Genomic DNA, 16,570 nt, shown 5'->3' with positions numbered 1-16,570 from the left:
AGTGTCTGCCTTTCGGGTTAAAAAGGGGAATGCGGCAGGGTTGCCCCCTATCCCCTCGCCTATATGCATTGATAATGGAACCATGGGCGGTAGATGTTAGGAGGCATAGCCACATTCAAGGGGTCAGGGTGGGAGAGGTGGAATACAAACTCAGCCTTTTTGCAGACAATGCTTTCCTATACATCACTCAAGCCCAAGCCCAAGCCCAAGTCCCTTCTGAAACTGCTAGAAAGGTTGGAAGTGTACGGACAACTATCTGCGTCTAAGGTGAATCGCAGCAAATCAGTAGCAGACCCGATAGGGACAGGGAAGGAACAGAACAGAGCCTGGATTTCAATGTTGGGGGAGACAGGTTTGGTTACCTAGGAGTGGAAATCCATAGAGACCTGTTCAGCAAAAACTATCCCCCCCTTGTGGGAGAAGGTTAAGACAGACCTGGATTGCTGGTCCAGGCTTAACCTGTCCAGGATGGCCAGATTCAATCGTGTGAAGATGACAGTCCTCCCAAAATTTGGATTTTTGTACCAGATGCTCCCGGTAATAGTCCCCTTACACTTTTTAGAGATAGTCAAATGAAGAATCCAGAAATTTCTGTGGCCAGGGAAGAGACCCAGAATAGCGTTTAATCTCTCATTAGTCTACCTGCTAGCCACTGTGCCTTAGCCTGCTGACCACTGCGCCTTACTTTGATTGTGCCCACTTGCCAGCCATTGTGACCTAGCCCTATTGACCACTGTGCCTGCCTATTGTACCTTATTCTGATTTTGACTACTTACCTTCCTGCCTATCCCGACCCAGTCAGCTCCCACTCCACCCCAAACTACTCTACTGCCATCTAGTCAACCTCGCCCAACTACATCCAGTTCTCTCACTGACCACCCATGGCAAACCTCTACTTAGCCACTCTCACCTTAACGGCCACACTCGCCTTGCTCCACCACACCACCACCACCCGCCACAAACCCCGTACACGATCACCCCCAAACCAACATCCCTCATACACCTCGACTATGTTTTTTTTTCGAGGCCCAACATACTAACCAGCCTAACGGCGCCCCCAGCCCCATAGAATGGATCCGCCGATTTGCTGCTCCACCCTTTCCTTGGAACCCATGCATATTGAAAGATAGAAACCTGAGACTCGGCTCTCGGCTCATAACCCCCAAGACTCTCGCCAAAAGACACTCCCCTCATCCCACGCTCAATCAAGCTAACACCACTCAAATTGTGAACGTCACCCAAACAGCCCCCTTAAGCACCTCTGAACAGCCACTGATCAAGGGCGCCCTCAACAATGCCCGCTCCCTGGTCGCCCATGCGCTAGATATCGCAGACTTCATCTCTGCCAACAACCTGCACTTCCTGGCTATCACTGAAACATGGCTGCACCAAGCAGCAGGCCCAGCTCTATCCCTCGCCATCCCAGATGGTTATTCAATACTAAGGAAAGACCGGGACATGGGCAAAGGAGGAGGAGTAGCCTTCATCGCCAAAACATCCCTTGGCCTTAGATTAACCCCACCGCCCAGCTTCCGGTCTGCAGAACTTCTGTCAGCCAAGCTCCAACTCTCTGCTACACAAACCGTACTATTACACCTCCTCTACAGACCCCCAGGCCCCATCCCCACATTTGAGGAAGAGATATCTGACCTCTTGACCACCAACACCAAAACAGGATCTCAAATTATCCTACTTGGCGACCTCGGTCTCGACGACCCAAACGATGCCAATGCGCTTTCTCTCCCAACTAGGGTTCAAGCTCAGAATCACAGACCCTACCCACAACAAAGGCAGGACCCTGGACTGGCTAGCGGATCTCAACTGCTCTACGACCATCACAAAAAACGAACAAACTGCATGGTCTGACCACCACGCCATCTCCTTCTCCATCCAAGGGAAATCTCAACCAAACACGCCAACCCCCCATCATCCCTCAAACCCTCACCAGAAATAACCGCAAAATCACCTTACAAAACCTCCACCCACTTATAGACAACATCCTTACCCCCACAAACTACGTTAACCTGGATGTGGAGAAACTTGCTCACCTCTACAACAAAACGTTAGAATCAGCAGTAGACACCATCGCTCCACTCAAACTCGCCAAACCGGCAGCCCACATGAACAAATGGTTCACACCAGAGCTAAAAATCCTCCGAAACTCCAAACGAGCCGCTGAAGCCACCTGGAGAAAAACACCCAGCCTATCCAACAAAACACAACTCTCGATAGCAGCCACCACCTACAAAACCGCCATCCTCAAGGCCAAAAAAAGAGACTTATGACAACAGAATTGAGAGCGTCAAATCCAAAACAAAAGAGCTCTTCAATATCCTCAGGGAACTCGAATCCCCCCCCCCCACATTGGCAGAAACCTGCGTGAAAGATGTAGACTGGTGTGAGAGGATTCAAAAAGCCCTAGCAGATAAAATCACCATGTTACAATCCAAAATCGAACAGAAAAAACTTAGCCTATCAACAACAAAAAAAACATCCACCGTCCACCACTCCCAAAACTCCCACTTGCCCCCCCTTCTCCTCCTCACCAGTATCCACTAAAGAAGTAGAAAGCATCATTAAGGGCCTCAAACCCTCCAGATGCCAAGGGGACTCATGCCCAGCTCCCATCATCCAAGAAGGTGCCAACATTCTGGCGCCCTTCATAACAGCCCTTATCAACACATCTTTCAAATCAAGTTCAATGCCTAGCAGCCTCAAGGAGGCCTGGGTCATGCCACTACTAAAAAAACCTAATCTAGACCCCAATAACCCAACCAACTACAGGCCTATCACCACCGTTTCCTACATCCTAAAGATCGTAGACAGAGTGTCCTACCTACAAATCCAGAAGCAACTGGAAGACAACAACCTCCTGGGTCTCAGACAATCCGGCTTCAGGCCAAGGCACGGAACAGAGTCAGCCCTACTGGACCTAAAAATCCAGATGGACGAGGCAAAGGACAAGGGTAATCTAGCCATTCTCCTACTGCTAGATCTATCAGCAGCCTTCGACCTCGTCGACCATCAGATCCTCACAGAACATCTTATGACCTCAGCGGCCTTCTCTAACCAGGCGACTGCCTGGATCCAGTCCTTCCTAGCCAACCGAACCACCCGGGTCTTCTCCCCGGGGGCCTCGGCACTCCCTGTCCCCATCACCTGCGCTCGTCCCTCAAGGCTCGTGCCTCTCGCCGACCCTATACAATATCTTCACTAAGCTATTGTTTGACCGCCTAGATAACCTGGGTGTCACATACACAAACTATTCTGACGATACCCAGGTTCTCATCACCCTATCAGGGTGCTACGATGAGGACTCCACCAGAATCAATAACCTATATTTGGAGATCCAAGCCTGGATGGCAGAGCATGGCCTATGCCTCAACGACGAGAAAACTGAGCTCCTTCTTGTCGGCTCCCAACCACGGCTAAACAAACTAGACCCTGTTACGCATCCAACATAGACGGTAACCTAATCACAGTAGCCAAAGAAATTAAAACCCTTGTGGTTTATCTAGACTCTACTCTCTCGCTCAAAAGACAGGTGAATGCCACAGCCTCAGCCACAGTTTAAACAAACAAGCTTATCAACGCCTGCAAACCTTTCCTATCTCCGTCCAGCTGCATTACACTAGCCAGAGCGCTAGTGCTCTCAAAAATTGACTACTGTAACACACTCTTTCACGGCACGTCAGAACGCAACCTGAACAAACTACAGGTGCTTCAAAATAATGCCCTCAGAGCCACCCTCAGTATCCACCGACACGCCCACATCTCCAGCATCAGGCAAGATGCTCATTGGCTCCCTGTACGAGACAGAATCACTCTCAGATCCCTCATCATCGTCCATATATGCCGCTCCAATGACGCACCCAAATACCTGGCAGACAAGTTCCACAATCACACATCAACTAGACCAACTAGAACGCCATACTCACATTGCCTCTCCATTCCCAAATTCTCCCTAAAAAAAGCAGGTGGTGCCAGCTTCCCGGTCCTAGCTGCCAAACTATGGAACGCTATGCCTCTAAACCTTAGAGCTGAACCCTCCTTTTGGACCTTTAGAGCCAATACTAAAACATGGCTTGCCAACAAATATTCTACTTAATGTACTTCTTCTCCACTTGTCCTTGTCGACCATCTTGTAACCTGGTCTGCTACACTTAATGTTGTTATTTCACAGTCTGTATTGTATATTTTTGCCATGTTGTAACTGTCTCTAAGTCTCCGGCGCCCGGTTACCGCAGGGTTCGGCGCACGGTACAAATAAAGAAACTAAACTAAACTACTCACACTTGCGAAGGAAGGGAGTGGGGCTTCCAGATATAGAGGCCTATTATAAAGCGGCCCAGCTACGTATACTTATGGACCATTGAGAGTCGCAGTCTGAGAAGCAACGGGCAGCCATGGATAACTGGATCCTCAGCCAGTCTCCCTGGGGGAGTGGCTATGGGTACCCCAAAGAGAGATCCCACGTAGGATCCTGCAGCATCCCATCTTAGTGGTGTTATGGACTATCTGGAAAGAACGGAACAGCATAAGGTGGATCACGACATGGCCCTCCCCAATGAGCTGCATCTGGGCCCCCTGTTAAGAAACCTGATAGCGAAATCCCTGCAGTTCCAAAAGTGGTATGAGGCTGGCCTGAGCAGAGCGGGACAGATGTGGGACAAGGGGGAGTTCCCATCTATGGAAATATTAGAAGAGTTTCTGCGAATAGGCTGACTCTTCCAATTCCGTTATTTGCAGTTGAACGGGGCCCTTAATGACACAATGAGAAAACAATGCGCGTAGAGATCTCACCCCTTTCGAATCAGTACTTATACAAAACAGAGACGAAGGGCTGTATAGCGTGCCTATATAAAGTATTGCTGAGAACGGAACGCCTTCAAGGCCCGGTGGCGAGGGAACAATGGGCTAAGGATTTGCAAAGGAAATAACAGATGACTTATGGCTCACCATGTGCAGAAGGGTTACACAATCCTCGGCATCCCCCCAATATAGGATGCAGAAAATTAAGATAATACACCGTTGGCACCACCCACCAGCCCTATTGGCTAAAATGTACCCAGGAGTGCAACACCCAAGCGCCGACTACTACCATATGTGGTGGGGATGTACCCAGATACAGATCTACTGGGGGGAGGTGCTCTCATGGATCAAGGGGATTGATGGAATTTCACGAGAGCTGTCACCATGGGGCCTCCTGTTCGGGGTATGGGATACAAATGATGGGGAAGACCAGGGAAATCACATGACCAGCACCACGATGGTGGCTGGCAGAACCTGTGTGGCACAATTCTGGGGAAAAAAACAAAGTCCCCACTGAGAAAGAATGGCTCCGGAAAGCCAGGGGAATATATGAAATGGAATATATGACGCATATCCTTAATGAGTCCAGAGTTAAGATTGGGGAATTGTGGTGACCCTTTTTTGCTAAATATGGTAATTAAGCCAAGTGAAGGAATGATCCATGGTGGAAATGGTAGTGTTTTGTGGCTGCCTCGAACCTCACATTGTTATATGTGTTTTTATGCACTGTGTGCTAGACGGAGGGAGGGAGAAAGGGGAGAGGGATGGGGGTAAAGCATATGGAGGGCAGCCAAGAGTGTTATTGAGTTGATGCAGTCATTGCTCTATGCTGTCCATTGCCATGTTATAAAATGCTAATAAACTTTTATTTAAAAAAAAATATTTAACAGAAGGGTTTGCCCACTGCTTCTTAAAACTTGTATATATCGACATTGGTGCTTTGCAGAAAAGAGGCTGTTCAGAAATAAAAAGTTGCGATTTGTTTTTCCTTTATGCAAGCGATTGCTGTGCCAATACCAGGGAAGCCGAAATTGAAAGGTGCTCAAAACACTATTTGATGAGGAATGCACTCACATTGGGCTAGAGGCAGAGAGTGGGAAAAAAGACACCATGTGAAGTTGGGGAGCCTTTACTGGTAGAACATTTTCAGTTCATCTGGGGAAGACCGCTGGAATCTCATGAGATTTCCATGGCAACATTGCAAGATGCGCTCGGAATAAAATATGCGTCACATGAAATGAGGGAAAGGGGGTCATGGGGGAAAAAGCATGAGTGGAGTGAGGGGACATAGAAAAAAAGAAGGGGGACACATGTTGAGTGCCTGTGCGAATGGGGAAACTATATTCACATTGTGAGCGTTTTTCACCCCATTATTCAGTGAATCGGAAAACCGCCACGTTACTGCAGGAATTTGTGTTATTGGAAAGGATACTGTGAAATTATCACAGGAATAAGGAGTTTGAATAAAATAAGTTTTAACATCTGCAGCACCTATACGTCCTAGGCAAGGGCCAATGAGTGTTTGGTAATAAATGAATGGTGTGACATGGGCAGTGGCCATGACTAGTTCCTGGTTCAACATCTAGTTACACCTCAAGAAAGTATGCAACATGTACAGAGGCCAAGGGAGGTGGTCATGGCTAGTGTGCCCTGAGGAGACTATAGTATAACAAAACCCTTGAAGTTCAGTAAAAAAACTTAAGTTAAGAAAGAGTTAAGGTGATCAGATTTAAAGGAACAAAACCCTTGAAATTCAGCAGGTGTAGGAAATGATGAGCATCTTAACTCGGCCCACCCATTGCAAAGCCCATGAGCACATATATAACATAACGTATTCACAATGGCATACAAAATGGCATTAGGGGGACACTGATGGGAGGACGCCAAGTAAAGATCGTCATCATAATTAAATGTAGCAAGTATTTATTTGGCTCATTACATAGTGCCCAACTCTTGCCATGTGGACGGACTTTCCATTTTGCTGTGATGGTTTTAATCAGGAAAGCATTAAAGCGTGCTCTTGTTATATATTAGCCATCTGTCATAGGTCTTATGACTACAAAAAAGGGGTGCCTGCTTATAGTCCCAGGTCCTTCAGGCGTTATATACTAAAACGAAAGGGGTTGGACCTAACGGACAGGGAATAGCCACTTAGTACATTTATTTTTTCATGAATACCAATGTTCAAATTTCGTTTCTAAAAACTTTTTATTCTCATAATAAATTCATATGCAATGCTAAAACATTTCAATAAACAATTAAATGTAAATTCAACTCAAACTGATTCACTCCTACCATTCATTAATATATTGCAAGTGGATAATGGTCAGACTATTCCCTTTAGTGTGTAATGAGGGCTCCCCATTCCACCGAAATATTGAGGCCATTCTTTACTGTATCAAGGCGATATATCCATCGTTGTTCCAATTTATGGAGCATAGTGGATATATCCCCTCCTCTTTTATGTAATTTTATAGTCTGTAGCACAAACCATCTTAGGTCAATATCTTTGTGTTGTTTCAGACTAAAATGGTCCACTAGTCGTTTTTCCTACGTACATCAAATTGCAAGGGCAACTAATAATATAAATGGCATTCTTGGTACGGCAATTGGTATGCGTCTTAAATTTCCATTTTACCGACCCATGATTAAATTCATGTCTAGTCTCCGTCAATGGACAGGACACATAATTGCCACATTTATAGTGGCCAATAATGGGGGGGTAATCCCCATTGATTCAGTATAGTTTGCTCAGAATTCGAATCTCTAAGTGTGCACTAGACGTTGCCTAAGATTCTGATTCTGATTCTTCTTAAAAGCAAAAATAGTTTTTTTTGAGAGAGTTACCGATTGTTTGATTAGGTCCCAATTGCGGTTCACAATCTTTTTTAATTTCATTGCTAACCGGATTGAAAGTTGTTACACACACTAATCTATCCTGTTGTTTCTTTTCTTTCAATAGCAGGCATTCATCTCTGTTCCTATTCGGCGCCCTTTTTTAGGTTATTCTTAACCAGTTTATGCGGATAGCCTCTCTCCAATAACCGTGCTTTCAAAACTTCTGCATGTCTTCTATATTCATCCTTCTCTGTACAGTTCCTCTGTATCCTTAAAAACTGTCCATAGGGTAAATTTTGGCGTAGGCCCACGGGGTGAAAACTCAAATAGTGAAGGAGGGTGTTCTTATCAGTTGGCTTCCGATACAGAGTGGTAACCAGCTTGGTATTGGACTTCTTGATAAGTAGATCTAAAAAGCTTACTTGATCTCTGTGCCATTCCATAGTGAACTTGATATTACTGTCACATGTGTTAAGCCATATATGGAATTGGTTCAGTGTTTCACTTGTACCCCTCCATATCAAAAACACATCGTCAATATATCTATACCATGCCCGTAGACCATTACACAGATCCCTTTGTTGCTTTAGCTGGCTAGATTCACCCGAGATGTATATCTCTTCATATTCAGCCATGAACAGATTCGCCACATCTGGGGCAAATGTTGCCCGCATACCAACTCCTTTTCGTTGTTTGAAGAGGGCTTTGTTTAAACAGAAAAAAGTTCTCAGTCATAGCTATTCGTGCACATTCTTGTATAAACTTAGTAGGTGGAACATGTGGTTCTAATCTCTTATTCAAGAATGTGCCTAGAACTTCCAGACACTCTGTGGAATGGAAGTATACAAGTACTCTACGTCCATAGTGACTAGAATATCATTGTCATCTACAGTTAAGTTCTGAGTTATCCTTATCATATTACCTGAATCCTTCACACATGATGGCATCTGGCCTACAAGAGGTTTTAGAAAAAATTCTACATAAACCGAAAGGGGTTCTAAAAGTGAATCAATCGCCGCCACTATAGGTCTCCCTGGTGTGTTAGTCATTCTTTTATGAATCTTAGGCAAGATGTAAAAAGCTGCTTTTTTGGGATGACTTTTTCTAAGGAAGCAACCTTCCTCACTACTGACCCACTGTTCTCTCTCTGCATGGTTAGTCAAGCTATTGATCTCGTCTTCTAATCTCGATGTAGGATCTTGAAATAATAGCATTTACATCGCACAACAGACGCATACATTCGTTATCATAATTCTCTGTGGAGAGGATAACTATCCCTCCCCCCTTATCGGTGGGTTTGATCATGATATCTTTCCGATCACACAAAAGTTTCAGCCTACAGGGAATGAATTTGAAATCTGTTTTACTTGTTTTGTTAGTCTTTTAGCGTTCTAAAGTTTTTTATTGTATTTTAGGTGGTGATACTCACCCTACTTGATATCTGTGGGAATAAACAAACTCCCATTAATCTTGTCCTGAAGAAGGTTGTAGGAATTAAGGGTCGACAAATATTGACGTCCCGAAAATAGACAACTGAAACACGTGTAGATGAATGTCGGTGTGATAAGCATGCACAGACAGCAACATCAGAACAATGGATGGAGACCTTTTGTGGAATTGTCTCAATAGAGCAAGAGGCCTTCTATATATGAGGCCAAAATATACACATCACTAGTGTGTTATAAAAAGTAAAAACAGTATGAATGGTAGGAGTGAATCAGTTTGAGTTGAATTTACATTTAATTGTTTATTGAAATGTTTTAGCATTGCATATGAATTTATTATGAGAATAAAAAGTTTTTAGAAACGAAATTTGAACATTTATTGGTATTCATGAAAAAATAAATGTACTAAGTTGCTATTCCCTGTCCGTTAGGTCCAACCCCTTTCGTTTTAATAGGTCTTATGACTCCAAGTCAAATAGTCCTGTAAAGTATTGGCAGGAGCCAGGAATGAGACACAGAGGAGACATGTTTACATGTTTGTGGATACACATTTTTATTAAAACAAATTGGGGTTGGACAATACCTCACTATCCCTAATATAGGAGGAATTTCCCTACCTCGACCAAAACGAATGGTTCTGTCCAATGTCAAGATGTTCAAACAAAAAGTATGTCCTGTGTCGGTAATCATGTTGTCCCTCACCCTCTAAAGTAACTCCAAGGTGAAAAGGGTAATGTCTCTTGCTTTCTTAAAGTAGTCAGCTGATCAAAGTTCAACACAAATGTTCAAATCAACCCAAAAGGTTTGCATACAAACAATGTTCACAGTTCTACGAAAGAGCCTCCTTCTTCAGACTCTTTGTAATATAACAATAAGCTCCAAACAGAATCACCAAGTTTCCAAGAGGATTTCTCTCTCCCCTCAGAGTAATAATTTGTTTGGGGAAATTGCTCCATTCCCCCTAGCTATCTCTTCAGCTCATATCCAAAGGGTTCACTTCTTTCTAAGGGTTTTTCTTTTCCTTTATTCACAGTTCACTACCACAGTGATATTGCTCCTCTTGAGATCCTTCTCTCAACAATTCACACAATAGTTCATAGTCTCAAAGGCATGATCCTTCCTTAAGACCATCACAATTTGTACACACATTTGTCTTTTCCTGGTATACTCTCCTGCCAGAACTTTGCTGCACAAAACCATTAACTTAACTTCACCTGGTATACCCTCCTGTCAGGACTTTACTACACAAATACATTTGGCCTCGGATAGGATTTTAATGTTCCATCCATAACTTGATTGGCAAATACTTTCACTTGCTCAAAGACTTTAAACTTGCTTTCTCGTTGCGTTCTTGTAAAGCGCAATAGCCTGCTAGAGCATTCGGCATCCCATTTGTATGCTTTGGGTTCCTAGGTAGTCTCTGGGTCCCCCTCGCTTCCGTTAACTTCTCTCTGTATTATTTCTATGTCACGCATCCATATGCCGGCAACCCGGTAACCCTGTAACCCTTTTGCTTAACACGGACTTACCGGTTGCCCTTGACGTTTCTTCCCTTCCGTCCAGTGCACTGGTTTGGCGAGTCCCCCGCAGTTTGGTGCTGACCCACCAGCAGACCGGAGTCTCCAGCTCCTTCCTCTCGTCTCTCATCAGCTGCTTCCGAGTCGCATTTAAACTTTCAGGCTCGGTCATTCATTTTCCAACAATTAGACTGTTGCAGTGGATGCCGGGTCCTAGTAATCACTGTTATGTTGGTTTTCCTCGTGTTAGTGGCTACGTAACTTCCTCTTGAATGGTAGTGAGGATGTGGATACTGAGCTTCATTAGAAGTGATCCTCACTGCTCCTGGCCTCTTTCTCGTCACAGCAGTCAGTATATGGTTCCTAATGGGATTTTGAGGGGAAATCAAAGTAGATCTACAAAGAGATTGGGGAGGAGTATGACAATATGCCATTAAGGTCTGCGGGATAGAGGAAACATCCCTAGGGATGGGGGGCATGCGACTTTCCCCAATGATGTCATCTCTGCTCCCCGAAGGTCGCCTTCCCCCAGGTGGTCCCTCCCTCATATAGCCGCCCACTGGCCACATGGGAGAGGCTAACTCACGGAAAAGAGTGATGACATCATTAGATTTATCACATATCTGTAGTGGAAAAGACAACATGTCTACCGTTTATTTATAAACTCCATGGTGTCAACGTGTCTCTTTAGTATAGGCGATGCAAAGTGCTTTATAATAGGTCTGCAAAGTTTTATCTATTACACACGGCGAGACCAAAAGTGCATGTGTATTCATTGCAAATACGCTTTTTAAATATTGTTTTTTAATAACACATTATTAGTTTTAAACAATAACATGATTGGTTACATGACATCAAACCTTTAGAATGAGTATACCTGTGGTAGCCCCTCCCCACTGACCCCACCCAACAGCTTAATCTCAAACATCAAAACTGTATAATGTTTTAACCTCCCAACTCCCATTTTACCAGATTTTCTCTGCTTTTTCAGGGCAGCCTGTGGCCGTATGAACTCTTTTCTTGAGAGATATACAAACCTCAATGACAGACACCTAATCCCCATACTTGGGGCATTCTGACGTCCCCCATTTAGCAGCAATATTACATTTAATTAGACTGATTGCCGTGGACAACATTTTTTTTTCATATCGATTGTAAGAGGTTGTGCCTCCAATCCCCAACCAGTAGTATTGGTTCGAAAGGTAGCTCTGCTCCGAAGGTTGTCATCAGTTTGTCAAGGCATGCCCTCCAAAAACTGAATTTTTGGACGGTTCCAAATGGTATGAAAAAAGGTGCCTTCTTCACTCCCACATCTTATAAAATTAACATTTTCTGTTCAGCTCCATCTGAAGAGCAGTATGCAAGGCTAATTTGCCCCATGTAAGATCTTGAGATGCACTAGTCGGAATCTAGATGAGATTGTAATCTCTCTAGGAAACATTAGGGTTTCCAACCAGTTTTCGGGTTCTATTAGTCCCAAGTCCCGCTACCATTTTGTTTTTTAGTTTAGAAAGTTTGTGTGTTGTAAAAGAGGATATGGCCTGGTATAGTGTGGAAGTAATCTAGGCAGTGATTTCCTCCGGCAGGACATTAATTTCTAATAGGGAACGTTGCATGATCTCCCAAATATTACCTACTTGTGCCCAGAAGGCATGAGTTGCCTGTAAATAGTGAGAGTGTTCTGTATCTGGAAGTGTGTGTTGCAGCGCTTCAAAGGATACAAGCTCTCCTTCTCTAATCACCTCATCCAATGTAAGAATAGCAGAATTGATCCACGCAGCGAACCTTCCGATCTGGTTCACCTCGGGTAATAGTGAATTATAGGGGGACCAATCCATTCTGTCTATTTGGGTTACCACTTTGAGAATGTATATAATATAAGACAAAGGGAAACTGGCTCTGTTGCTCCTGATAGACCTATCCGCAGCCTTTGACCTTGTCAACCACTGTATCCTCTGTCAACACCTCTCGTCAGCTGCCAATTTCTCAGATTCTGCCACCTCCTGGATTAGATCATTCCTTGAAAAAAGATCCATGCAAGTATTTTCCCCCTCTGCGGCCGCTGAACCCTCACCTGTCCCCTGCAGCATGCCTCAGGGCTCATGTGTATCTCCCACATTATACAACGTGTTCACCAAACCTCTCTGATATTCTTGACTGTCTGGGTATCACCTACACGAATTATGCCGATGACACCCAGATACTCATCCCCATCACAGCAGACTACTTGGCGGACACCAAATCACTGAATGACATCTACCTGGTCATACAAGCCTGGATGGCTCACATGAGATTTGCCTCAATGATGATAAGACTGAGCTCCTCATCCATGGCTCACAATATCACCTCAGCAAACTTGATCCGGCCTTCAAGTCTCATCATTGACGGCAACACCATCAAGGTCTCTAATGACACCAAAACCCTCTGTATCTACCTTGACTCCATCCTGTCTCTCTCCAGACAAACCAACTCCATTACATCTGCCTCCGCCTACACTTGTAAACTGATTACCGCTTGTCGCCACTTTCTCTTCACGGCTAACTGCATTACCCTAGCGAGAGCTCTTGTTATGTCCAAGATCGACTACTGTAACGCTCTTTATCTGGGAACCAGCCAGCGGAACCTAAACAAGCTGCAGGTCACCCAAAACAACGCCACAATTAATATTCCAAGAAGCTACAACATCTCGGACAGCAGACGCAACCTGGGCTGGCTCTCAGTAGCCCAAAGAATCTCAATAAAAACCCTGACACTCACTCATAAATGTCTCTCTAACCTGGCTCCAACATACCTTTCCAATCGATTTACACCTCATACATATACTCACCCACAGCGATCCGCCCAAGCCAACTGTCTCGCCCTCCCCAGGTTCAAGCGGCAGTAAGCAGGTGGTAGCAGCTTCCCGGTGCTAGCAACCAAATTATGGAAATCATTGCCCTCCACACTCAGATCCGAACCCTCCTCTCATGCCTTCAAATGTAAAACAAAACTATGGCTTCAGGACAACGACCATTAAGCAACGGCCTTACTTCCCACCATATTTTAACTCATCTCTGTACTTTCCTGCTAAAGTAAATCTTGTATGCCTATGACCTGTATATCACTGTACATTTCTGTAAATTATTTTATATGCCTCAAGTTCCTTGCTGTACCATATGCTGCATTTATGTATCTGTAACATTTCTAAGATATGCGCCCAGTTGCCTGAGGGCAAGGCGCGCTTTACAAATAAAAGGAATTCAAATTTGTACATATAGATGGAGATGCCTAGGCATGCACTATCAGAGGGTGCATGAGGTGAGCATTAGATGATAGATTATTTTTATTTTATAGGATAGTTTGCCATAACTCAACCTTTAGCAGGCTGCAGACAGCAATACAAATAATAAATCTGTGTGCTTGATGGAGTTACATATCCCTACATTCAAAGCACTGTAATAAAGTTAAACCAATAGTTCCTTATCAATACAAATCTAACCCTAATCACTCGACACAAATGGCTCAACACACACAAACATATTCTTTGAAATTACTGAAACCTGTTGTCTCTATGCGTCGAAGTTACTGCAACAGGTGTTACGAATACTTCTGATCTCTTCATATTTCACATGAATCACCATAGAGGATAGGTCATCAGGTATTTCAGTTACATACCTGTTTGGCTTCACAGTAGCGATTTCCAAAGTCATGGAAACGGGGAAAGAATGTTGGTCGGACAGCGGCAATCTGTGTATACAGCTCAGATGGTCGCGACATTGCAGGGGTACCAGAAAGCAAAATCACCCTTTTGGCACTCTGGAAAATACAAAGTGCAGTGTTATTGAAAAGGACAGAATGATGATTAAACACAGAATATTTCACTTTACCATTATAATCCAAAGTGTGAAAGTGATAGCTTTGCAAACCAGTTGTAGAAGTGTGCCAAAAAAAGATGTACGACTGGCAGGAGATAGGGATGCGGGAGGGAGCAAGTTGCAGCATATGTTTCAAGGGATTGTGGATGGGCTAAATTGGCAGGCAATAAGGTGGAACAGACACAATTAGGTCCTCTGTATTGTTTTTCATTAATTTCTCCAATTTGGTCAATCAGTTGGTACATTTATATGCTCTTTGTCGAATCAATCGTCTCTAGTCACTGATCTTAACTCTGCTGAAACCCATATTTAACAACTACCTACACAACAGCTGCTTCATCAAGGGGCTTGCCACTGGACAAATGTGTGTGGTCATGAATATCATTTAGTTATTTATTAAAAAGCTTAGATCCCAGGACTGAAAGTCTTATCTCCCCCGGTCTGACAGTTTCCTGGGGATGAATAGTCTGTTGTATCCCATCAGAGGGCATTACAGTAGTCCAAGTGACTAGTTGCCAAGACTTTTACCATCACTGCACCCTTCTTCGGTGGCATGCAGGGGCAAATCCCATATAGCCACAAAGTAAAATCCCATGGAATTTGACTGCACATTTATCAACTGTGTCATCTCTGCATTTAACCGGAAACCAACATTTAAAAAACAAAATCAGGTGTATTTGGGGTGCCAGGAGATATAATTCCTTAGTGTTAGCAGGACCACATCCATCATCGGATTGTTAAGATGAAGCCAGATACAGTCCATCCAAGCAGAGATGTCATTCAGTCTTCATGAATGTACGGTGAACCAGATATCTGTTTGGCAGTCACTACCACAGGTATGCTTTAACTTCAAAAATAACAATTACAGAATGGTGAAAGTGGATGATAAAAGGGGTGGAACCGTTAACAGTAACAAATAAAAGTAGTGATACTCTGTTCCCGATAGCTTCTGCTCACTTTGACGTCTGCTGGAAAATGAACTCAACTCTTAGCATTTACTGAGCCCTCGAAAATAGCACAGTTCACTCATTAAGATCAGCCTTCCCAACCACCATGTACATCCACAGCAGAGACGACAGTTCTCCTGGAATATTCCAGATTAAGGAAGTGGACATTTTTTTTAAATAATTTTTTAGAAAAGCTAAAATAGTAAATGGAGGAAGTGAATAGAAAACAAAACCGCAAAAAATAAAGGAAGAAAGATACAGCATTTCAAAGCATTACAGTAAATAATCTTTAGCCTCATTATCCGCCACCCTACCCCAAAAAGACCACATTTATATGTGCCCTAGTAAAAGAACCAAGATTGATAATGGTACCACTTGATCCAATTTCCTCCAGACTCGTGGGATGTCTTGGAGCATACTTTGGCTTTTGGAGGTGTTTTTTAACGCCCACAAAAGTGTGCGATTTTAATCAAATCGTGACAGAGCTGAAGAGCCTCTTAAGTCCTTTGTCATATGTTTGTAGAGACATGTCTTAAGGAGAACCCACACATGGTGTAACGCTCACCTGATTCCCGTAGAGACGCCGGTCTTGACTGGGCGTATACCGTATCTTCTAAGGTGATGTGTAACACACGGCTGGCTCTTTGGACTGGACCTCTGTGCACTGTATGTCTGACTCGAAGGGAAAGATGTCTGCAGATAGAAAATATGGGATTAAGGAACTGGGTTATTGAATGTCTCTCTCTTCTTCCCTTTCTCTTCTCCTGTAGAACCCCAAAGGTTAACTCTCTCACCTTAGGTAAGTGAACGCCGTGCTCTCCATCTGCCTCGGGGCAGGGTGCTGTTACCAGTTTCTTCACTGGATAAGGGGAGCAGGCCTCTTGACTTCAGAGGACTGCTGTCCGTCGTTTACTGCACGAACGGTAAGTTTCGAGTAATTCTAATGTCTTTAAAGTCTTTAGTAATGATGTCTCTTGTTTTGCAGGGTTCCGGCGATGGCGGATGACGGGCTGAAGTGAGTTGAAAATGGAGCCCGTGTGATGAATAGAAGCGCCTGGAAGCACGTAAGTAAGCGCTTGTTGCCTGCTTCACGATGCGCTCTGTCTTTTTATTTTGCAGGTACAAGTTCGGAGCGGCTGCAGGGTGCCGGAATACCC

At 44.1% G+C, this 16,570-nt stretch overlaps 1 protein-coding gene across 1 annotated transcript in view; it reads right to left on the bottom strand.

Annotated features, from left to right (window-relative positions):
* The window catches only part of SMARCAL1 (SNF2 related chromatin remodeling annealing helicase 1), a 979,995-nt gene that overhangs the window by 349,341 nt on the left and 614,084 nt on the right, over nucleotides 1–16,570 (bottom strand). The window contains exon 10 of the mRNA XM_069616809.1: nucleotides 14,267–14,407. Within this exon, the coding sequence (XP_069472910.1) occupies nucleotides 14,267–14,407 (141 nt within the window). The remainder of the gene's footprint in view (nucleotides 1–14,266; nucleotides 14,408–16,570) is intronic.

This window comes from Ambystoma mexicanum, chromosome 9 (assembly GCF_040938575.1).
Source record: "Ambystoma mexicanum isolate Mex_15411 chromosome 9, UKY_AmexF1_1, whole genome shotgun sequence".
In the NCBI taxonomy this organism is placed as follows: domain Eukaryota; kingdom Metazoa; phylum Chordata; class Amphibia; order Caudata; family Ambystomatidae; genus Ambystoma; species Ambystoma mexicanum.
The sequence above is the reverse complement of the archived record's forward strand: the minus strand, read 5'-3'. Positions and strand labels throughout refer to the sequence as shown.